A 25,015-nucleotide genomic window follows, 5' to 3' on the forward strand; every position below is an offset into this window, starting at 1 on the left:
AATATGCTCTTAGATTAGGGGCTCTCAAAAAATATGATAAATATTGGAGTGTGTTTGATTTTTAATTTAATCAGATTTATACTGTTGTCTATTAGTCCACTATAACTGTCCGGATCTCGCACGTTGCACTTCATAAATTGTGAAGACGCTTATTGTATTTAAATGACAAATATTCAATTTCGCTGCATTTTAATGATTTTTTACTGTCTCTTAGTTCTTATATGACCTTGCACTTTATAATTATAATTTTATTACTACAATGACAATTTATACGGTTCTTAATATATTCATTCTCATACTGTATTAATTGAATTCTATTTGTGTTTATTAATATTGTATTGCCATATTTGAACTCTCAATAAAAAAATAAATTAAAAAAAAAAAAAAGTTTCATGTCCGCTGCTGTAGATTCACATGCTATGCTGTATTCCTGCTGGTTTACATGCAATGGTTGGGTGCCACGTGTTGTCAGTCATGTGACCTGTTGCAGAGTACTAAAGGGCAGTGCTTTCCTGGATGGCATTGTCAGACATACTGGTTGAAGAGTGGTTCAGTTACATTTTCTGCATTGTGTATTAGTTTGCATTTGTGTACTGTGCTGTGCTCTGTTCTGTCTCCTGTTGGTCAGGGTTCTTTGCTTTGTTAGTGGTTATTTGCGTGACGAATCAGCAATGCATCTAGTGTCCTGCGTGGGACTGTTGAGTTTCAAATACTTATTTGTGGAAAGCAAAGATGCCAGATTTCTATATTCCGGGCTAAAAAGATAGGCCTCACAGTAAGAGGCTGCTGTCTCCTTCATAACCATTTTAAGCAGAGATGTCTGACCACTAATGTCTGAGGTCTGACTACGAAGGATTCATTTGTTATAAGTTGGGGTGAGATGTGTTGACATAGTGTGCTTTAGCTCGACCTATGGCTAGCTTTTGCTTAGGTCAGTACATGTTGTGGTTGCATGGTGGGTGCATTGTGAATGAAATAACTGGTGCTTTTAGACTCCGACATGTAGTGTACTTGAAGATCTGTTCATTATCCATTCTCTCTTCTCTCAACAGCGACAGTGGTGATGAGTCCTTAGATTCTTTGCTCACCCGCCTTCCGCTAACCCCATCTCTGTCTCCACGGAAACGGACCACAAGCCAGACCAAAACCGAGCCTCCACTTTTGAGGACCAGCAAGCGCACGATCTACACTGCAGGCCGGCCACCATGGTACAATGAGACTGGCACTCCCTTCAAGGAGGCTTTTGTGATTGGTAAGTTTCTTTCGGTTCCATGCCATGCGTTGCTAGGAGTTGGACCGGTCTGTTGAAATAACATGAAAGAATAACACTCGCTCTGGGTCTGATCCCACCTTGCTTTTTGTAAATTGATATTCTATTCCTATTTCCTAGTTGACTCATTAAAGATTCACATGTGATTGGCTGTAGCTACTCATGGTATTTGAGGTATTTTGTATCCGTTTTCTGATCCTATTAGATGTTAGGTTTAATATTTTAATACATTCTAATAACATACTCTATTCGTGTTTGTTCATGAACATAGTCATCTGTTATAACTCTATTTACTCATCTGTGCGCTGTCTCTGCAGGATTCTTCTCTTGTTTGTGTTAATTTGGTGTTTCACAACCCAGTTTGCTTGTGTATTGCCAGGTGCTACACAGTGCTGTGCTTTCTTGGTTTCATCCATCAGTGCCATCTCTGCCCTTTGTCTCTCTGTCATGGCAGAAAACCATCTCCTAAGGGGTGCCATTGGAAGGGATCCAGAATCTACCTATTATCACTGCCCCGGAATCTGCCAAAACCACTAGCCCAGAATCTGAGCAATACCCTTGGTCCAGGATCTGTCTAATATCACTAGCCCGGAAACTGACCAATACTTTTGGTCCAAGATTCGCCTAATATCACTAGCCCGGAACCTGACCAATACCCTTGGTCCAGGATCTACCCATTATCACTAGCCTAAAATGCGATCATCACCCCCAGGCTGTTGGAACCCCTACCTCTTCCCTACACCATCTACCTTAGACCCCACCAGCTCATCTCAGCATTTGGTAACAGTAAAGAGAGGTCAAGTTAACATGGTAGATGTGAGTAACGATTCTCACTTTAAGCAAGGTGCTGTCAAACCGAGGAGTTTGAGTTCCCTTTTAGGGTGAACATACAGGCGGTTGTGCGAAGGGCTGGTGGGAGGGAGTTCAAAGCCTTATGGCACTACCAAAGAATGCCCTTCTTATTCAGTTATCGTACCAGAAAGTCAGAGGATTGAGCAGGAGGGATATATAGATCTATATATCACTTTCCGGTCTTGGCACCCTCTGTTTGCAAGATTAATTCTATTTCTGGCAAAATGTATAGAGAAATGCTTTTTAACCAGCGTTTATGCACATGGTCCCTTTATTGCCAGCATAAGTTGCACATGAACATTGCTACTGCAGCGTTTTGAATTGTATTTAACATGGAAGTTAAATTACTGCAAATACGCTGTGAACTCCGTATTTTACAAAGCATGCTGGATGTTGTAGTATTGCAGGACTACTGGGCATATCGAGATCCCACCTATAGAGCAGGTGATTACTTACATTAGTAATGCTCTTCACCTGCTAAGAAGGCTCGTGTATTGAGCCGAAACGCTTCGGGACTATGTTCAGAAGATGCACCCTCCCATGTTCATTGTGTAGATTAAATGGAGAGAATCCAAAGATTTTGCCTCTGCGCTCTTTTTTATTTATTTATAGACTGAGAGAGATGGATAAGCTTTCAGTGGAAAATGGGTAAAGGCAGTGGCATGCACCGTCCGTTTAAATGCAGAAACCACAATGCAGAGTAGGCTTACATAAGTAGCTCGTAGTGTGAATTAATTCCCCTCTGTGGACATTCTTGTCCTGAGTTGTATTAGTCCTAGTTCGTGTTTCTGCAGGTCTGATGTAGAAGTTGAGCTGTTTGATATCTGTGGATGCATATTGGTGCCTAAACACACGATATAGTAAACATAGCATCTCGGTAGGTGAGGGAACTCGGATGCGTTGGTAAGAATGAGCCAGCAGAGTCCGAGTGCCAATACTACTGGCAGGAGCGAAGTATATTTATGTTAATTAAAATTTAAATCTCTGAATTAATAAGTAATGTGTATAATTAGAATCTCTTTATATAGCTATAGATATATCTATATGGAGCTAGATCTATATCTATAGATCCATGTCTATAGATATAGATGTATATTTCTAATGGCTGGCTGAGTAATCTCTTGGGAGGGTTTACCATGACTGGTAATATTAGTGCAGTGCTTTGTTAGTTTAGCTCAAAGTGTAATTAACAGTTTACACCATTCCCAGATATGCAGCCATTCGTGGGTTCAACTTTACCTTCACAAAAAGAGTGCCAATGTCCACAATGTGACATGGCAGACCCAAAACTGCTCCACCTAGGACAAAGCCCTCTTCCACCGTGCCCCAGGACAGAGGGCCCTAGGTAAGACATGGCCAGGGCTACCAGTGCAGGCCAGCCCAGAGGCCACAAACCTGGACCACCAGATGTGGTGGTGCCCCCAGAAAACAGAGCCTCCCATTTCTTAAAGTTGCTCCATCATTGTGAAAGCAGTGCTTCTGTCTCCAGACAGAGCTGTCCAGCCTGCTCCCTGCATCACAGACCCAGCTTGCCCTTCCTTTTGGAAAGCCAGCGTCTCATCCTGGCTTCATTGCAAGTTCCTGAGTAATGTATCTGGTTGAAGGACAGGCTGAAACAAGCACTCGTGGCATGCTCTCTGTCTCTCCGCATACTGCAGCTCTCATTATCAGTGTCACCCTTCAGGTTGTGCATGGGCTTTGTGTTGGCATTTCATTGTATAGCACTTTATACCCCTGCAAAGACAATAAGTATTCATATTTGCATCTTCCATGTTTTATGGCTTGAAATCCTAAAGCTGTGATTGAAATTGGGGTGCACTTTGCATGTTCCTTTCACGTGTGGCAACTGTTCGCACTACCAGGCTTTGTGCAACTCGTAAGTGTTGTCAGCATGAATTGCAGATGGAGGTTTTTACAGGTAGGCAGGAGAAAAAGGTATTCAAAGTGCAGGCTCCAGCTTCAGCAGAGACCAGGGCGGCCTCGCACAAAGCTCTGCGCACCATTTTAGGTTGCCACACAGGTAGAGCCACAACGGATTTCAGCAGGCACTGTAGCATACACACAAGCGTCGCACTCACCCACAACTACACATACATGCCCCACCATTATGAAGCCCTCCCCCGTAAAGTGGTACAGTCCGCTGGTGGTGGATTTGTGCCGCTATCTGTGTTTGTTCTTCCAGCAGTGCCTCTGAGACTGCTCCCGAGTCCTCTCGTTCTTCCCCGCCTTGAGTTGATGTTTGCGAAGTGTAGCCTGTGGTCTGGAGCTCAGTAAATATTTCACCTGGGCTGGTTAGAAACAGTCCGGGAGAGGCGGCTGTTGGCCATGGCATGAGCTGAGCATGTATTGTATACACCATTTGTGATTGGGAGAGCTCTCCCATAATTCACATGTGGTAGGACAGCTAGTTGGTCGATTCTGACTATAAATACAGGTTCACTTCCCCAGAAAATGGTTCCAAAATCTCTCTTGAAACAAGGATAGAGCTGCATTCCTTCGCTGTTGAGGAGGACTGCCTTACAGAGGTGGGGTTTTGCCTGACCGCTACCTTCTTGCCAGCCTCGGCCAAGCATCTTGTGGGAGGTGCTGCTGGATAGCCCTGCAATGAGAGTTGACCTACATGCAGTGGAATAGGACGCAGGACGGCGCCCTCCAGAGGAGAGCCTGTGTCTGAGTTAAGCAGCTCAGCTGCTCGTGAGGGTCTGTGGAGCTGTTGTGTGCATTGCGAGGTCACCCATGTGCTGGTCAGGAGGAAACCTAACATCTGCCTCCATCATCCAGGACCCGGTGAAAAAGCAGCAGCAGTTTGAGCATGAACCCTTCTTATTTCTACGCCCTCACCCTGTGCAGAGAAACGTGTGCCTAGAAGTTGCCTCCACGAGTAACCAGGACCATCTCCATTTTTGCCTGGCGATTCGAAGTGGTAACTGGGAGATGTTGTCCTGAGTCCTGATCAGTTGACCCTGCATCAAAATCCCTCAAGTCGTCCTGGAAATACTTTGTGAAGGCCTGGTCTGTTGTCTCCAGCTTTGTCCTTGCTGCGGAGGTTGTCTGAGTCTGTGCCTGGACGTGTGGGAATCTTCGGTACCATGGAATTCCGACAACAATCTTTATGAAGCATAAGGCATTTTAAATATCTTGTTGCCTATATTTGTTGTACGGGCATTAGAACCTCTGGTCCCTACTTTCTGATCAGCTTGTTGGGAACTTCCATTGACTGTGCCCAGACACAGGGCAGCAGGCACTGGACATTGTTCCCATTACCCCAAAAGTAACCTCTAAACTGTTCCAAAGCTTGAGTGGATGCCTCATAACTTTGGACAGGCTTTGAGCATCACTTGAGCTGTATAGCTTTTATGCCAGATGTGTGGATTCCTCAGACAACTCATAGTACCGGTCACCAACACAAATCAATGTTTTGCAAACTGGAGGAAGCCTCAAAGGAGAGCAGCCCCTCTAAACCATGTAAACCGGGTTTGATAACCAAGGCACCGGTAGGTTCCTCCAGGTTGTTTAACAAGCATTTGCAATGCAATAGGTCTCGCAGATGCAAGTGTTTAGGCTATTGGCATTGTTAATGACAATGCCTTTTATTTATGTTACAAAAAAACAATACATAAATAAAAGGCCTTGTCATTTACAATGCTAATAGCTCAAACTCTCGAAATTTGTGAGACCTAGGGCATTGCAAATGCTTGTTAATAGTTAGGATGATTAGTCATAGTCTAACACGCATATCACAGTGTCGTGCGTGTTTTTTAAGAGGGGCTCCATGCTGCCTCCCGGCCATAGGTCGCGCGCCCTGCGGCTCATGCGGACCCTCCTCGTGCCGCAACGAGCTCTACAAAGTGGTCATGCAGCACATTATCCTGGGGCTCCAACATCTACTGCTGTTTAACATTGAAGTTTTGACACTAATAGACACATTATAGCACTACATTGAGAAGTATTTATTTAAAGCGTTATTTCTGTAAAACTGGTAGTCTGAACTTGTGATCGATTGATTGAATGATAGTTGTGATTTTTGTAACGTTATTATTGGAACACCTTCCTTAATGTTTATTAATTGATCCAGTGAACACCAAAAGGTTGAAGCATTCAACTTGAAGCCAGACAGTTGCTGGCGGGGGAGGGGTGCTGGTGTTCGACTTGTGATAATGCAGGACACATCGTTTTAAGAGAAGAAACCTGCTACCGAGTCCTGATAAATACAAATTAAAACCTGGCAGTGACAGGATACACATTAAAAGAACAATAATCACTGTGAACCTCTGATGTCTAAAACAAATTCTTCTACAACACAATGCAGAATACTCTATTTGGTCCTAAAATGAGATCCGTCTGCAGCTACTGTGGAAACCCATCTTAAGAAAGAGAAACCTTTCACACTGTGCTGGGTTTCAGGATGGGTGTTTTTTCAGCCTCGTTTAATTGATGGTACATCATGCTGCATCGTTTTCTCAGCAATTTCTCAAGAAGCATTTTGTGTATCCCTAGTAAGTGATAACGTTTGAGACTGGCCATCAAACTACACAGTTATTCAGCCTTACACAATGCCCTGTATGTGAAACCCAAGTTTAAGGTGTTAAAATGGCTTATAAGGGTAGTATATAAATACAATAATAAAATGCCACGTTCCAAGCGGCATAGGCTATTTATTATGTGAACATGCAAAGGTGCAGGAAGTTAGCTCATGATGTGAAAGACTGGAGCCCCTCCCCATTTCCTTTTTGCAATTTTATATACAGCAAGCTCAAACTGAAGGTATTTGAGCGCTTTACCTGAGCTCCAAGGTCAGATTCCTTTTTAGGCACGTGAGGTTAAGCGATTTGCCCAGAATCGCAGGATGTTGAGCCTAAGCCAAGCCTCCAATCGGTTTCAAAGTATGGAGCTTTGATTATGCACTCGCTCCAAAGCTGCACCGGAGATATTGCGTATTGTTACAGATAGAATAAGCATTGTGTATGATCTAAAATATATGTTACTTAATGCTGGTAGGCCGTTGCATACTAGCTCCTGCTGTGTCCTCTAGTGGTGAACAGTCAAAATCTATATTGCTAAAGCCTCATGCTTAAAAGAAACAAAACAAGACCTTTCCGCTGACAGGCTTATGTCTACTGTCTAAGTCAGTACCACTTTTCCTTGCGCCTTCAATGGCCAGAAACTGCTGACGCAGATGGGTGTTTTTAACTTGCGTAACCTCCTAGAAAACCACAGTGCACAGCATGCCCTGCGTCGCTAGGTGAGATCTAAAAACGAAGCTTCAGACAGCCGAATAAAAACTATTTGACTAAATTAAACACACCAGCTGCGTTGGTCAAATTGACTTAGTCAAATTATTCTTGCTCGGCTATCTGAAGAGTCTCCTTTTTTAGGTCTCGCCTAGCGACGCAGCGCATGCACTGCTCGCCGTGGCGAGACCTATTGTCTGTTTGGTGGGCGAAGGGGGACAGGACATGGCACGCGCACGGCTGGCAGCGTTAGCATAAGGGACAAGCAGGCATGCGAGGACAGGAGATGTGCACGCGAGTACGGCTCAGCCGCTCTCTCTCCCTCCCTGTCTGCGTGCATACTGCATGCACACTGTTTGCCTGCTCATGGTTGGTTTCACTTTTGTTGCCGGCTCGTTTTGTTTCTTTTAAGCATGCAGCTTTAGCAATATAGATTTTGACTGTTTACCACTAGAGGGCGCAGCACGAGATAATACCTAACGGCCTGCCAGCATTTGCAGCTGCAAGAAAATGGCATCACCGACAATTCATTAGCTAAGCCTTTGTGCATGAGATCGGCTTGCAGAAACTTGCAAATATCTTGCATTTGGAGGCTGTGATTTTCTATGAGGTTATGTAGGTTAAAAACACACATCTGCGTCAGCAGTTTCGTGTCATTGAAGGTGCTTGCAGCTTTAGCAATATAGATTTTGACTGTTTACCACTAGAGGGCACAGCAGGAGATAATATGTAATGGCCTGCCAGCATTAAGTAATACTTATGTATTTTAGATTATACACTATTTCTTTTATCTGTAATAATGCGCAATATCTCCGGTGCAGCTTTGGAGCGAGTGCATAATCAAAGCTCCATACTTTGAAACCGATTCGAGGCATGGCTTAGGCTCAACATCCTGTGATTCTGGGCAAATCGCTTAACCTCACGTGCCTAAAAAGGAATCTGACCTTGGAGCTCAGGTAAAGCACTCAAATACCTTCGGTTTGAGCTTGCTGTATATAAAATTGCAAAAAGGAAAAGGGGAGGGGCTCCAGTCTTTCACATCATGAGCTAACTTCCTGCACCTTTGCATGTTCACATAATAAATAGCCTATGCCGCTTGGAACGTGGCATTTTATTATTGTATTTATATACTACCCTTATAAGCCATTTTAACACCTTAAACTTGGGTTTCACATACAGGGCATTGTGTAAGGCTGAATAACTGTGTAGTTTGATGGCCAGTCTCAAACGTTATCACTTACTAGGGATACACAAAATGCTTCTTGAGAAATTGCTGAGAAAACGATGCAGCATGATGTACCATCAATTAAACGAGGCTGAAAAAACACCCATCCTGAAACCCAGCACAGTGTGAAAGGTTTCTCTTTCTTAAGATGGGTTTCCACAGTAGCTGCAGACGGATCTCATTTTAGGACCAAATAGAGTATTCTGCATTGTGTTGTAGGAGAATTTGTTTTAGACATTAGATGTTCACAGTGAATTATTGTTCTTTTAATGTGTATCCTGTCACTGCCAGGTTCTAATTGTATTTATCAGGACTCGGTAGCAGGTTTCTTCTCTTAAAACGATGTGTCCTGCATTATCACAAGTCGAACACCAGCACCCCTCCCCCGCCAGCAACTGTCTGGCTTCAAGTTGAATGCTTTAACATTTTGGTGTTCACTGGATCAATTAATAAACATTAAGGAAGGTGTTCCAATAATAACGTTACAAAAATCACAAGCATCATTCATTCAATCAATCGATCACAAGTTCAGAGTACCAGTTTTACAGAAATAACACTTTAAATAAATACTTCTCAATGTAGTGCTATAATGTGTCTATTAGTGTCAAAACTTCAATGTTAAACCGCAGTAGATGTTGGAGCCCCCAGGATAATGTGCTGCATGACCACTTTGTAGAGCTCGTTGCGGCACGAGGAGGGTCCGCATGAGCCGCAGGGCGCGCGACCTACGGCCGGGAGGCAGCATGGAGCCCCTCTTAAAAAACACGCACGACACTGTGATATGCGTGTTAGACTATGACTAATCATCCTAACTAGTAACAAGCATTTGCAATGCCCTAGGTCTCACATTTGCGAGAGTTTGAGCTATTAGCATTGTAAATGACAAGGCCTTTTATTTATGTATTGTTTTTTTGTAACATAAATAAAAGGCATTGTCATTAACAATGCCAATAGCCTAAACACTTGCATCTGCGAGACCTATTGCATTGCAAATGCTTGTTTGAGCAGCCTGGGATACGTTCTGGGCTTTGAAGAGCAGTGTAGTAAACGTCTAACCTTTATAAGGCTGGATAAGAGCTTACTGTTTGGATTTGTGTCCCTGGATCAGGGGCTGGTGCCGACTCACGAGTGTCCTTGTTGCTATATAGCGTTATATGGTCATTGATTTGTAAGTCTTTGTTCCATGCTTGAATAGTCCAGTGGCGACCATGAACACTTCCAGCAGGTAACATTAGCAATAGACTCCAACAGTCACAGAAATGATAGTTCTTGGCACTTAAGTGCTGTAATAAAAGTTGAGGTCAGATCTGTGGCTGTAAAGGAGCCAGTGTTCTGATGTTCTTAGTTTATCTTTATTTCCTGTGTAGTATTACGTTGCATGTGCATAAGAGTATTTTTGTTTTTATAAAGTAAAGCACTGATTGGGCATTCAGTTATGTGGGGGAGTGTTTTTTCCTGTGTTTGAGTCCAACTCTCATCACGACCTTGATTTGTCCTTTGACTTCTCAGCCTCGTTTCCATTGAGAGTAAAGTGCTAAACAAAAGTTTGTGGTCCTTCATTTTGGGGTCCATTAGTGCTGGGGACTAGGACGCCAGTGGTAAGACTCCAGTTATCGAAGTTCGAGCCTAGTAACCTCGGATTGCCCTGAGACCACAGGAACTGGCCTGTTGGTGGGGCAGCCAAGCATGGGCACCTTGGGGCGTTGGGTCCAATCTCCTCCCCCTAGAAAGCAGGGTTCTGATCATAAAATGCCTCTTGTGCTGCCGCGTAACTACTGCCTTAACTATTGTCCTCTCAGTTCTGCCTGAAGACAGAGTACGTAAAGTGAGTCGAGTTTATTTACAGGCGCTTGCCCATGAATATTTGCTTTGTCTTTATTTTCACATATTAAGATTTTGAAATCGACCGCGTATGAAGAGACTCTCCTTATAATAGCCAGATGTATTGCTTTACAATCCCCAATGCCTTTGAGTTGCCAACAAGAGCCACAATTGTACTTTTATGCAAATGCAAGGAAAACTGAGGAGATCTCAGAAAAAAACCGGCCCATAAAGGAATATCAAATATATTTTCATGCCCAACTTATGGTTTTTCTGGCCTCTGTGCCTCCGTGTTTTATTCAGTCTGCCTTGTGTAGATTATTGTAATGGCAGTCAACAATCTGCCTGTAGCATTTTCTCATTGTGCTATTCTATCTACAGTGGTATCCTTGCCCCTGCAATCCCAGGGGCTGTGTGCAGCTCTATGCCAGATCATAACATGAAACACGCACATCAAGTCACCCTGCCACAACCTGGAAGCAGATGTGATGGTGTCTTTTCTTTCTTCCTTTCCCAGGGCTCTGTGGTGGAAGTGCTTCTGGAAAGACCACAGTCGCTAACAAAATCATTGAAGCCCTGGATGTCCCCTGGGTGGTGCTGCTGTCCATGGACTGCTTTTATAAGGTGACAATCGTTTAGGAACCCATTGTATTTTTTTGTATTGTGGATTAAAGGAGTAGGCCGGCATAGAACATGTTGCTGGTGTTTCCATCACTGTGCAGCCAGGCCTTAGTAAATGAGGCAAACATTGACGCGGCCAATTGGTAAGCCTGTTTGTTAGGTGACGTGTGTTAATAGTAGCACAACGTTTCGTGTGACCCCATCCCCCGCTGTTCTGAAAAGAAAATCCCACAGTGAACCAACATGTCCTCTGCTACAACAATATGAAAATATTGCATTAGCAGAGTTAAGCTATCCTTTTAAAGAAGAGTGTTATGAAATGGAGTCGGAAGATGAAGATAGCGTTGGAAATGAGGAAGTGAAAAAATATATATACTGCAAAAAATTGCATATAACGTACTATTGACAAATCTCCAATCGTTGTTTCATCTTTAAGAAAGCCTGTATGCGGTGCACATCTTTACATTTTAGGAAAAAAACTATAAATTTGACATCTTATGATTGCAGATAAAAGAAATCATGCAAAACTGTTAGTGAATGGCACACTGTATTTGCACTTCATAAATACATTTTAAAAAGCCATAAACCAGAATTAAAATGTGTGGAAGTAAATGCCTCAAATGGGACATGCTGTCTAGTTTTAAGAAAAGCTCTTTTTTGAGCCCCATCACCACAGTCTAATGGGAACAGAAAGGGGACAATGCAACAATCCATGAAATATCATGGCCTAGATGGACAACCCATCCAAGCAGTGGCAGACCATGAAAACAAAGGGAGATCACTGGCTGAAGGCGGTTGATCCAGAGACCACTTTCTCTCTATAGAATCTACTTGGCCTACTACCTGAACACTTCATGTTTTTCTGTGTGACACAAAATCAGTCTCTTGGAGGTAAAAATTAAACTAACTTATAAGATTGTCTCCTAAGATTTGCAAAGGACAGTCTGGTTCAGAAAGGGTTGGAAGCCTCATTTGTTCTGTATTTTTGTGACCTCTCTTCAGTTAGCTCAAAAAATTTCAAGTAGGCCATGGATTTCTAGGTCACTTTTTCTGGGATTACCGGAGGACCCTATCTCACCAGGGCAAACGTTTCCTGTTGTCTTCTTACCTCAGAAATATTGCTTTATTCTATGGTCCGGGCTTTACCTCCCAGAATATATAGGTTTGTCAAACGACTGCCCAGGACTTGAAATCTAGTAATCGTATTATTACTTCGGAAGGTTCAGTCCGGTTGCCATTTTGTTCCGTGGCCAAACGCCATTCAGTTTACAGCTGATGACGATTGGTAAAACTCAAGCCCGTAAATGAATGCCCGAGAGTTGCAGACCGTTAAGGGCTAGTTGCGTGCAGTTAGTACAGCCCTGTTATAAAATAAAACCCCATGCACGGGCTCCTAAGAACCGTATGTCATTTGCTTTGGAGTTGAATTCTGCAATGTATTAAATTGGCAAACCAATTTCGTGATATCTGCAAGATGTTTCATGATATCTGCACTTCCTCCAAATGACTACTTTTAACTGCAGATTCCTCGCCTTGTGAATCTGTCCAGTCATGAGACTGGATCCAGAAACTCTTGACATAACTCTTGCTTGTCAATAGGGTGTGTCATCTGCCTCAGTCACCCCTCCATCCCACCTCTGGACATAACCACATGGAGCCATCTAGAGACGGTACCCTTGCATGCTGATGTCACTTCTTATTATACTCTCTTCGAAGAGGATCACAAGCACAACTTTTACTATTGCCTGTACTTTTGCCAAAGGCATTTTTCTTACTCCAAATTATTATGGTGATGTGCAGATACATCTCCGAAAACGACAAACTGCAAACAGTGTTGTGCGTGCTGGAATCATGTCAATAATGGACCTGCCTGACATCTGCCTTTGGTGCCTCAGCAGCAAACACGGCTCAAAGTCCTGTGATGCATGCTCCCTGAAGAAGCCAAGAGCCATCAGGGAGTAGGAAATCGAGCTTTACATCACTGGGGATGTGGGTTTGATCCAGATTGTATGGCCAGTCCCAGTCGGCACTCATAAGGTAACTCAAAGGTGAAGCTTAAAACAAGCCTTCAACATCCCAATGATCCTTCAACAGGGACTGGGTTCACACAGTCTGCGTTCGAGAAACCAGATTCCAGCCTCACTGCTTCAATCCAAAAGGAGAATCTGGAGCCAATGTGTCCTGGGCCATCATCGGCAAATTGCATCATTCAAGAGGGCTATGTTGCAAATCTTTTTCATCCTGCCTCCATCTGGTGCAAGTAATGTCCCCATGGTCCTGTCTGTGCTCCCAATAGAACATTCACCACTGGGTCCTCCCCTGGCACCGACTGATCTGGGGAGGGGTGGGGGAGGGGTGTGAGCAGGGGGCTGTGCCTCTACTCTTGTGACACAGGCCTCATTTGCTCCTCCATTGAAAGAACTTTTTGCAAACAAGACCTTTGAGCCTCTGTTGCAATTTAACAAGGCTTTCCTCGGCCCAATCATTGTTGGTTGGTCAAAACTATTTACTGCTCTACAAGACCTTCCACCTTTGAGCCTCCGTTGCAATTTAACAAGGCTTTCCTCGGCCCAATCATTATTGGTTGGTCAAAACTATTTACTGCTCTTGCAGAGAATCTCCTTGTCAGAACCCTTTCTCAAGGCCACAGGGCAAACATAGGTTACTTGGGCCTCTTACAAGGTGGCTGGGGCCGCATACCATTGGTGTTCTGTTGGCTGGCCTACTATGGCATTGTAAAATGGGCCATGTACACCTCTACTGACCTTGACTCTTGGGGTAGCGAGGGCAAACAGTCCAATGGGTGCAGGGTACTCAAGCAGCCAAACACTAATCGCAATAAATTAATTTCCAGCACAGCGCTTGGTTTAAATTGCACCAAAACGTAATGCCATACATAGCAAAAAGGTAGCACTGCCAGGATGCACTCTATGGGGTCAAGGGGTGCCCTCCTCGGAGACAAAGTCTAATTACATTCAGGCTCGCTATAATGAAGTGTAGCAGCCTTCCTATATTCTGTGGCCCATAAGTCAGTTTTATCTTTGACCATGCAGTCCTTTTATGGGGGTTGCAGTTATCTTTAAAAATCCTACCAAATCTGTTTAGCCATATAGCACAGGTCTGTACCTGACATGGAACGCACTCTGGTGTGCAGCTTTTGTTTGAACAGGATGGGCAGGCATGTTTGCAGTCGATGGAGCTTGATGAGGTCACCCCACCTCCTTCTCTTTGCTTCATGCCAGTGAAGAAAGCAGTTGCTTGTTGACAGCTCTCCAGACAGGTGGTTCGAGTTGTTGGGGGCGGAGAGAAGTCTTTCTTCTGGGCTGTGGTGCTTGAGCAGGTTTCTCAGGGTGTATGAAGTTGTAGTAGTTACTGGTCCTCTGTGGAAATTGGTGGAGTAGGCCCTTTAGTGACATACATGCTTGGTCTTTGCTCTGGAAGGGAGCCAGGAGACCCTGGGGCTCATGTAGGTCAGCTCTGAACACACTTCCTTGGAACAATGCTTCTGAGCAGATTCTCCTCAGGCAGAACGCTGCTATGGGACAAGGTACTTCCTATTCCCCTCTTAGCAGGCAGTCTCCCAGGGTTCAGGGGGGTTCACAGCCTCTCCAGCAAGATGTGCAGACTTCAGTTGATACTCCCTTGCTTTCCGGAGTCTGGTTCTTGGCAATACCAGGTCCCAGAATGGTTGTTTCTGGTCCAGGGAAGACCTGGCTTGGCAGTTCGGGCTGGGCTGTTCCCATGAGGCACAGGGTCAGACTGATTTGCATATGGCCATGTCTGAACTCAGGTGGCGGAGTGAGCTAAAGGATGATGATGGTGGATTAAACCCACATCAGTTGACTGGGGGTGAGTGCTTGCAATGTTCAACACCCGTCCATCATCTCCTTTGGTTTTGTCTTGGCAATACCAGACCTGGATCAGATACATTTTCTGTGTACTCTGCCTTGTGTTCTCTTGGTTTACCACCGACCTCCAAGAAGCCAGAAGCTCCTGCAGACAACTCGAGAAACGATGGAGAAACAGAGCCACCAAAGACCAGTCTGCCTACAAGCATGCCATGACAGAATACCACCAACTCATAAGATCTACCATCGGGAACAAAATCCTCACCAACACCATCAACTCAAAGGAACTCTTCAACGTCATCCAACAGTTCGCCAAACCCCCCAACGAAGCCACGGACGTCACGCCGTCCCAGGACCTCTGCAACAAGCTACACTCCTTCCTCCTGAAAATCCAGGCCCTTCACGACCACTTCAGCGAACAGACCCCTGAAACCGCCCTTCCCACCAGCAATGACAGCCAGCCCACCATCACCATCTGGACACCGGTCACCACAGAGGACACCACCACGACCAAGATGAGCACCCACTCGGGAGCCCCCAAAGACCCCTGCCCACCTCACATTTTCCTCAGAGCTGCCGCCATTGCACCCGGACGACGACGCACAATCAAAGCCACCTTCGAATCCAGCATCTTCCACAAGGGCTGGAAGCGGGCAGAGGTCCAGCCCCTCCTCAAGAAACCTTCAGATGACCCGACGGACCTGAAAAACTACCGGCCCATCTCTCTCCTTCCCTTTGCAGCCAAAGTCACCGAGAAATTCATCAGCGCTCAACTGACCACCTTCATCAAAGAGAATGCCATCCTCGACTCCTGCCAGTCCGGATGCCACAGCACCGAGACCACCCTCCTTGCTGCCACTGACGACATCCGCGTGCTACTCGACCAGGGACACACCGCAGCCCTCCTCCTGCTAGACCTCTCCGCAGCCTTCGGCATAGTCTCCCACCGCACTCTTGCAGCCATACTCCATGACGTTGGCATATGGGGATCAGCCCTCGGCTGGACCTGCTCCTTTCTCACCGGCAGAACCCAAAGGATCAGACTCCCACTCTTCCTCTCCGAACTCAGAGACCAACATCGGAGTACCCCAAGGATTATTGCTCAGCCTCACACTTTTCAACATCTACATGGCCCCCCTCGCCGCCATCGTCGGACAGCATGGGCTCAGCATAGTATCCTACGCCGATGACACCCAGCTCATCCCCTCCTTCACGAATAACCCCGAAGACACCAGACTCAGCTGCCAGGAAAAAATGAGACGTCGCAGCCTGGATGAGCAACAGCTGCCTAAAACTGAACTCTGAGAAGACAGAGGTCCTTGTCCTTGGACTCTCCTTCACCGCTTGGGATAGCTTCTAGTGGCTCTCCGCCCTCGGAAACCCTCCCAACCCGACGGACCATGTCTGAAACCTCAACATCATTCTAGACTCTTCCCTCACCCTGACTCGCCAGATCGCCGTCGCCTCCACCTGCTTCAACTCCCTCCGCGTCTTTCACAAGACCTTCAAGTGGATTCCCCCGAAGCCAGAAAGACCATCACCCATGCACTTATTACTAGCAGACTGGACTACAGAAACGCCCTCTAAGCGAGAATCAACAAATCCCTGCTACACAAGCTCCAGACCATCCAGAATACCGCAGCCAGACTGGTCCTCGGCACCCCACGAAATTAGCACATAAACCAACACCTGCAAGACCTCCATTGGCTCCCCGTTGAGAAGAGAGTAATTTTCAAACTACTCACCCACATCTACAAATCCCTCCACACCATCAGACTCCAATATCTCAACAAAAGAATCTTTCTATGAACTCAAAAGAAACCTCCGCCCGCCCTGGCAGCGACTCCGCAGAACCAGAGCTGGAGGTAGAGCCTTCTCCTATGTCGCAGCCAAAGCTTGGAACGACCTCCCAGTCACCATCAGACGCTCCCCTACCCTGCACCCTTTCAGGAAGAGCCTCAAGATATGGCTTTTTGGCTGTCCCGGAGCTGCATTTCATGCCTCCCCTCCCCCAGCGCCTTGAGACCCTCACAGGTGAGTAGTGCTCTTAAAAAATCCCTGATTGATTGAAGTACTCCGGTCCTTGATCAGTGTAACTGTTTGAACTGGAACCAGGCGGGAAGCTAGGGTCCCACGTTTATTCTTGATTTCTAGGCAGTGGATCCACTCTACAGTTCAGTAACCGGATTGGGACTTTCCAAACTCCTTATTTCCTCAATGCAGACAGATTCTAGATGTAAGATGATGGGTATCGCAGCACGTAGTGAGGATGCTGGCTGCAAGCAGAAGTCCCTATTGCGAAAGCATAATACACGTGAGGCTCTGCATCTGCTTTCATCCGCTTTCCTGGATGATCCACTTAAAGGAAGACAAAAGGCCAATATTTTGTCTATACCTTTCCCCTTCCAACAACTGAATCTGCTGCCCACCCCCATTTCCCCACCATCAACCAAATGGCAGTACTCTGGGTGGACTAATTGGCTATTCACTATTTAGGTCACACAGACTTTCCAAAAGTGGGTGTGCCGCCTTTCGTCAGTTTGAATAGCTACACCATCCAGCTAAGGAGTGCAGGCAATACACTTCCTCCATCTGGGGAGGCTGTATTGTAGGCTGCATCGTGTGCTGTGTCAAAACTAGGGTCCATCTGAAATGGATCTCCCTGAATACAACATACATACGTTCAAAAACACGGAGTCCTGCTCCCAGTCGTGATAGACACCACATGCACGCAGCATACATGCAGTGAAGTCAGTGTAGCTACTTGCATGACACGCAAGCTGAATGTTAATTGAGTGGGCCTGACTGCATCGCCCTCTTATTTGTAATAGGTAAAAAGACATGCCCAAACACTGGATTAAAAAATTGTATGCTGTCACTACCTCTCACTGTGCATGTCCAGAGACACAGATGGTAGTCGCATGTCAACTAGAGGTTTCACCCTCAGCCTGAGGGTCTGCGTTATGCTATAATACAGAGACACCATGATGGCCAAGACACACTTAAACAGATTTTTCGTTCTGACTCAATTTTTTTATGCAATGGTTATCAGTGTCCTTATTAGACATCACATCTTGATACCCCCAACTGGATTTCCATGATGCTTCCAGGCATCCTTGATCAATATGTCTGTTGCTGGGGCCAGAAGTTATGGAGAGACGACCGCATATGCCTTTGAGTGCCTCAAAAATAGCACGATGATAGCTCACTCCTTCGGATTGTTATGCCCGCCCATTAATTCCATCAGCAACATAGGAAGCTCAGAGGTTACTAGCAGCAACCTTCTCAGCCCATGCAACAGCCAGCTCAGATTTTTTGTGGCACCAGGAGGAGTTGGCAGTATCAAAGGATGAAGACAGAAGCAGCACCAGTCTTCTGCCCCTCCTCTCCAAATAATGCTTCCAAACCCTTTTAGTTCTCCCTCCAATGGGTTCAAGGGCCGGTAGTGTGTTGAATCCAGCATGGTCTACACTATTGGTGCTTGATCACTTCAGACCACTGTGTCCTCCAGACTGGCCAAGTTGGTTATGACCTCTCTTTTCTGAACACCTTTCCCCGCATTTCTCCAATTTTAGTTGGAGGTGTTGATGTTTCTTGCCAGCAGTATGATCAAGATTGTGCCCAAAACATTTAGGATGGGCTGTTACTCGTGGAACTTCTGGGCCCAAAGAAGTACCAAGACTGGAAACCAATTATAGGCCTCAAGTTGCTGAAGTCCTTTCTTGAGGAGAAGTTTAAGATGACTCCTGCACAGTTTGCTGCCCTTGGACCGTGAAGAATGCATGATGTCCTTGGCTGTTGAAGGTTGGCTCATTTCAACTAGTCTTGGACCACCTGCACTTAACGATGTTGAAGTTTTCTGTCAATTAGTCCAAATCTTGAGACTTGCCCTTGATCGGAACGGTCTTGGAAGCTGGTACTTTTAAGGCTTTTCTAAATTACAGCGACCTCCACATTCAGGCGATTATTCGAATGTTTCAGATGGGACCTTCTGTTGTAGCTTCAATAGTTTAGGCTACATGGTCTTCTGGCATCCTGCTGGTACTTTACGCTTGCAGCTCACTCATGCTCGGGCTGTTCAGCTGAATCTGCTTCTAAAGTTAGTCCAGCATTTAGGGTACTTTTCAGACAGGATTGATGTGTCTGAGGTGGCTCAGGGCCTTCAATGGTGGAATACGGAAGCCAGTCTGACGTGCAGTCCCAGTGCTGACAGATGCATCTTCTCTCTTCTGCAGGGGTCACATGATGTGTGGACACTGGAAGGAAGCCTTTGGTCTCTGAATGAGCAACACCATCACTTACATTTTCTGAAGCTCCATTTGGCTGGCTCTCAAGGGCTTTCTGCTGTCAAACAAGAGCAGGTGTATCCAGGTACTAACAGACTCCACAACTGTTAAGTGGCATTGTAGAAAGGAGGGCGGTGTGGGGTCACATGCTCTGCACAGAGGTGATGAGGCTATAGTGCTTACTGAAAGTGAAGGAGATCCTGTACAGTGCCAGTCATCTGTCCGGATCCCTCAACATCAGAGCAGACAATGGGATTTGGGCATTCCCACCTCTCCTCCTGTGACTGCTGAATAAAGTCTGTTGGCGCCAAGCACGTCATTCTTGTGGCACACCCTGGGTCCCTTAAATTAATGTTTATCCAATGGGCAGTCTTAGCTAGTAACTGTGAATAGGAATCTTTATAAGTGAGGTTTAGGGCAGCGCCTCCTTTAAGGGGAATGAATGCAAAACTAAATGGAACCTCTTGTGATTTACTGCTGCACTGAAGATGCCATCCTGTTCCCTGGAGGAGCGGGGACTCCAACTTACCAGTAGGGATATGAGTCTTTAATTTGTATGCCAGTGTCCAGTCGTTCTACAGGCACATGCATACGTGTTCTAAGCTCAGATTTCTGTGGTTGCTTCCTTGCATTACCCAACCGATTTTAAACCAGACGTGTGCACTGTCTGTATAGGGGTCATTGAAAGACTACGCCGGCCATGCATAGGTCTTAAGGTAGCCTATGCAGTTCATGGCCACCTTTGCTTCTGTATTCTACCTGTAGCAAATGCAAAAGGGAAGGAAGTGTTGAACATAACTGCTTAGAACCCCAGACTCAAACCTATTCAAGCTTCCTAAAATTAAAAGGAAACAGAGGTACTTTCTTTAAGCATATGGCAGCTCTTTGGAGTGAGCCAACAGTTTGCCACTCTGCCAATATAGTATAGGATTGGTTCATTTAGGCACTATGGTGGTTATGCGGGTCATTTAGCCGGCTCCGTTCTGCAGAACTTCCTGCTGCAAGTCCGCTTTTCAGACCTACTTGCATGGATGGAGTGTTCCTTTTATAATGACCCACAAGGACACATAAAAGTATCCATAAGAAGTTCAAGTTACTTACCTTCAATATTGCTCTGTCTGATGGATACTTATTTTAACCACTGACCGCGTCTCCATTCTCTGAAGTGGAGTTTTGGGGCTCAAAAGGCACCAAGTCATTTTTTCACACTACCAGTACCATATTTGCCTTGTCACCTACACTCTGTTCCATGGCATGGAAAACACAGGAGAAAACGGAAGTCACGGCATCGGAGTGGTGCGTAATTACAGCTCTTTCGTAATGTGATGAGGCGGGACTGAGGCCAATGGAGGCCGAGGGCACCACCTTTCAACACGCAGGAGCTATTGCAAGAGTTTCTGGATCCAGTCTGGCACCTGACACCTTCACTAAGTGAGTAATCTGCAGGTGGAGTATCCACCAGAAAGAGCTCCACTGAAGGTTAATAACTCCTTTCTCTATAGTGCTTCTTTTGCGACAGTAGCTGAAGCTTTCATCCTTTCACGTAGACAAGGGGCAGTCCACATGTAGGAGAAATATTCCTTCACACCAGTGAATGCTTCTCCGAGGGCATGTACAGCACAGGGTGAGGCGCTTATAAACTACATTTGACCATAAAAACATCAGCTTGGAAATGTCAGCGGGTGCTGTCATTGCAGCCCCCCCACTCCCCCTACTCCAAGAAAAACTCTGCACGTCTCGGAGGTGTCATCGAGACCTGAGCAGGAAAGTCATGAGCAAAAACACCAGGCTGCAAATTAATTCCCCTGAGCATGCTTTTGAGTACCTTATTGTGCAGATCAGCAGGTATTCGCAAACATTGGCAAAGTCAGCACTATTTGCTGATGATGTTCCGTATTGTCAAAAAGAAAAACAAGAAAAAAACAGGAAGAAAAGCATAATGTGTTGAACGTACACATGCCACATGACGCTCCACGGGTAATGATATGATGGTGCGTGTGCATGCCTCCGGGAACAGAGAAACACATAGGGTGGAAAGCCATCGGGAAGAAAGGCAAGCAAATTAGATGGTCAGGGAAGGTAACCAGTAGTAAGTCCATTGTAGGTTTTTGGTATGGTCAGCAAGATGTCTTGGACAGTCTGTAGGCGAGACCTAAATAATGGGTGCAAATGCTGTTTCTGCTACATCTTTACATTAGGAAACACACTTCTAAATGATCATATTAACGTAGCCTTGTTCATGTGAATAAACAATGCACAGCTGTTGTGCGGAGTCCTTTAGATGTTTACTTGCATCTGCCAGTTAAGTTGTTCCTTGATTTATTATCCTGCATTGTGTATGTTTGCATGGGAACTGCTTTGTCGATTGCTTGAGTAAGGTAGGTCGTCAATCATTGGCTCTTACACCAATGTTTTCTTAAAAATAGAGAACCTTTTGCTGTAGGTGCTCGTGAAGTACCGTCCAACCCAAGCGGTAACTAAACACACAGCGAGTCTCTTATTTGTGTCATTTATTTTGGTCACTTCAGTCATCAGATATTCCGTTAAAATGAAGTTAACTCACACTTGCATATGCAGAAATAATTCTATCTTATACATAATGTGTCCAGTTGGTTCATTGACATCTGTTGATGATGGTGTTTGTTGCCAATAATTTTAAGCTAGCGTTCGTCAGTTACTGACAAATGGACCAAATAAAAAATGAACTCTGCCAACACGTTTCACCACCTAAACATACTTTTAACAAAGCTTCCACATAAAAGCAATGTTTGATACAGCTGGTGCAGTTTGCATAACTTCAGCTTGAGATGCTGTTTATTTTCATAGTAATGTGTGAATTGACGCTAATAGCTATTATTCCTAAATGATTCCCTTTTGTTGGAAAAGCCATGTTCTTCTATTCCTGAGCTTTAACATTTGCCGGGTCGGGCTGCTCAATTACTTAAGAGGTTGATTACGTTATTGCATCGTTGACAGTCATGCAGAATTAACAGAGGTGACTGACACATCTCTACTGGGCTTGTGGAGGCCATTTGGGAGAGGTGAAGAGCTGAGGACTCTGTGTTCTGGTGGAAACCCGCCTCCACTTAAATCTGTTGGAGCTGTGGGCGATTAATTAGAAGTTGAAGACCTTCCTGCTGACCATTAAGAGATGGCTGAGACAGATACTCAAGGACAACACCACCGCTGTGTGGTACTGCACCAAGCAAGGTGGGGTTGGGTCTTGGGTGTTTTGCCAGGAGGCTCTGTGCCTTTGGAACTGGCCAAATCGTTAAGGCATTTCCCTGGTGGTACACCACCTGGCAGGATCTTTAAACACCACAGTGGGTGAGCTCAGCTGCTGATGCCTAGCAGATAACAAATGCCAGTTGCACTCAGATGGCGAAGTTCATTGAGGACCCTGGCTCAATCTATGCGCCATTGTCAAGAATACTGCTGATAATGCACATTGTCAACAATTTTGTGCCTTGGAGTTCCTAAGAATGCCTTTCCTCTGAGAAGCATTCCGTGTGCAGAGGAGCATGGAACTTCCGATTGCCTTTTTGTCACTACCTCTCTTTTCCAGAGTTCTGAGGATGATCAGATAAAAGGTCTGCAACATGTTTCCGCCAAAACCCTTTGTGATGCCACAGTGGGACTTTAATTTCTTCTGTAGTAGGGGATCTCTGTGTATAGTCATAATCTAGTGAATAGTCCCGCCCATGTGCGTGGACCCCGGAGCAATAAAAAATAATCTCTAAAAGGTGACAAATCATGCAGACCTGCATACACCTTTAAGAGAGAATTTAATTTAAAGACAGATAATGCAGCCTATACCCACAGGCTACACTGTCCAGTACTTCAACTAGAATTCCACCAACATCCACAAACAGCCCTGCCTGTCTAGTTTTTCTCCACAAAGGAAAAAACCCTGCCTCTACCAGCAAAAGCCTCTGGAATGATAGAGAGGAAGGAGAGGACAGACAAGCCCCATAGGCTGCCATTATGTGGCTTGGAACAGGATACTGTGCCTTTAAGAAAACTTTCCAGTTTTCCAGAACTTTCCCCAGTATCCCAGAATGCCCAGCAGGTCCCATTTACTTTCAGTTCTTTTTTCCGGCTCCTGCTAGCAGGACCCTGGAGCATTGAGCTCTCCCCTTTCAAGGGTTTAATTGAGATTTTGGCAATTTTTGTCATTTTTTCTTGTGTTTAGTAGCTGGTACTGTCAACATGCCTGGCTTGTTCGACAAGTGCCCGGAATGTGGTCGAAAGAAGGCTAAAACTGATCCACACGAGGTGTGCATAGGTTGCCTTCCCCAGTCCCACGTGCCTGAAAGCTGTACCATCTGCCACTCGTTCTCTGCAAGGACCCTGAGGGACAGAATGAAGATCAGGCTTCAAGTTCTGGAGGAACGAAGACTGAAGGCACCAGGTGGGTCTGGAGGGGCTGATTTGGCCCATACTGAGGCCTCTGGGGGGCTCCCCAGGGGCAGGAAGACCAGTAAGCGCTCCCACTCCCCGTCGACGTCGAGGGCGTCGACGGCGACGAGGATGACCACCGTCTGTTCGCCGTCCCCCCAGGGCTCTGGGGAGAAGCGGCGTCGACGATCGCCGTCGAGGGACTTGAATAGGCCGCCGTCGACTACATCGGCGTCGTCGGCAACGACGCCGTCGTCGGCCCCGTCCAGCGGTCGTCGTCGAGATGGGACCCGGCGTCGGCATTCGCCGTCGGGGGTTCGCAGCTCGCCGTCGAAGAGGAGAAGGAGATCGACGTCGAGACGCTTGAGGTCGCCGTCGATGCGAAGGTCGCCGTCGAGGCGAAGGTCGCCGTCGAGGCGAAGGTCGCCGTCGAGGCGAAGGTCGCCGTCGAGGCGAAGGTCGCCGTCGAGGCGCAGGTCGGCGTCGAGGCGACGATCGACGTCGAGGAGAAGATCGACGTCGAGGAAGAGAGAGTCACCGGGATCGGTGTACTCGGTGGTGTATACGCCGCCGCGGATGCCTCCGTCGCCTCCTCCTCTCCCGCCGACGCCGCCTCCACCGCCACCACCACCACCTCCACCTCCACCGCCGCCACCTCCACCACCGCCACCTCGGCCGCGGGCGCTGCCTCCGCCGCCCCAGCCTCTGTCGCTGCCACGCACCCCTGTGGGGCCGCCGCCGGTTCCTCCGCGGTCGGTTTCCCTTCCACGGTACCCGACTCCGCCGCAGGGGACCCCGAAACCACGACGCCCACGGTCGCCTGGACCAGCGAGACCGGTGGACAGGCCGAAGCCGAAGAGGTCGCGCTCCCGCTCTCACAGGAGGAGAAGATCACGGAGCCGTGGACGGTCTTCGTCGGACTCAAGACTACGCCGTAGGAGGTATAGGTCCAGGTCGCGCACGCGCTCCTCGGACAGAGGCCTTTCCCCGACGCTGTCGGACTCCCCGGGGACGAGGGTGTCTCCGGTGGACGACTTGGTGTCTTTCCAAGAGGTGCTGTTGCGAGGGGCTGCAAAGTTGGGTATCACGGTGACGGTTCCAACACCCACGACGTCCGTGATATTCGAGACGCTTCATAAAAAACACCTGTCTCGCCCCCTACTGCCTTTGGTACCAGGACTGGTGGAACCCGCCTTGGAGCTGTTCCTTACTCCCGCGACGACGAAGGCCGCTCCTTCCAGGCTCATGAAAAAGTACAGGGCCCCGGAGTCGGATCCGTCATTTCTGGGAGTGGACCCGAAGCCGGATTCGGTGATCGTGACGGCGGCAAGAAAACAACATGCGACCGCCCCGGCCTCCACGGTTCCACCCGACAAAGAAAGCCGCTGGCTGGATTCTGCGGGCAGGAAGGTGTGTGGCACCGCCGCCACCACCATGAAGGCGGCGAGTGCAGGGGCTTTGTT

General features: G+C 46.6%; 1 protein-coding gene across 3 annotated transcripts in view; it reads left to right on the forward strand.

The window, feature by feature from the left end:
* Positions 1 to 25,015, forward strand: part of LOC146822157 (uridine-cytidine kinase-like 1) — a 280,047-nt gene that overhangs the window by 102,452 nt on the left and 152,580 nt on the right. For all 3 annotated transcript variants that reach the window (XM_085613282.1, XM_085613281.1, XM_085613284.1), the window contains exons 2-3: positions 1,053 to 1,252; positions 10,917 to 11,023. In XM_085613282.1, coding sequence (XP_085469408.1) covers positions 1,053 to 1,252; positions 10,917 to 11,023 — 307 coding nt within the window. The remainder of the gene's footprint in view (positions 1 to 1,052; positions 1,253 to 10,916; positions 11,024 to 25,015) is intronic.

This window comes from Triturus cristatus, chromosome 6 (genome assembly GCF_964204655.1).
Source record: "Triturus cristatus chromosome 6, aTriCri1.1, whole genome shotgun sequence".
In the NCBI taxonomy this organism is placed as follows: Eukaryota; Metazoa; Chordata; class Amphibia; order Caudata; family Salamandridae; genus Triturus; species Triturus cristatus.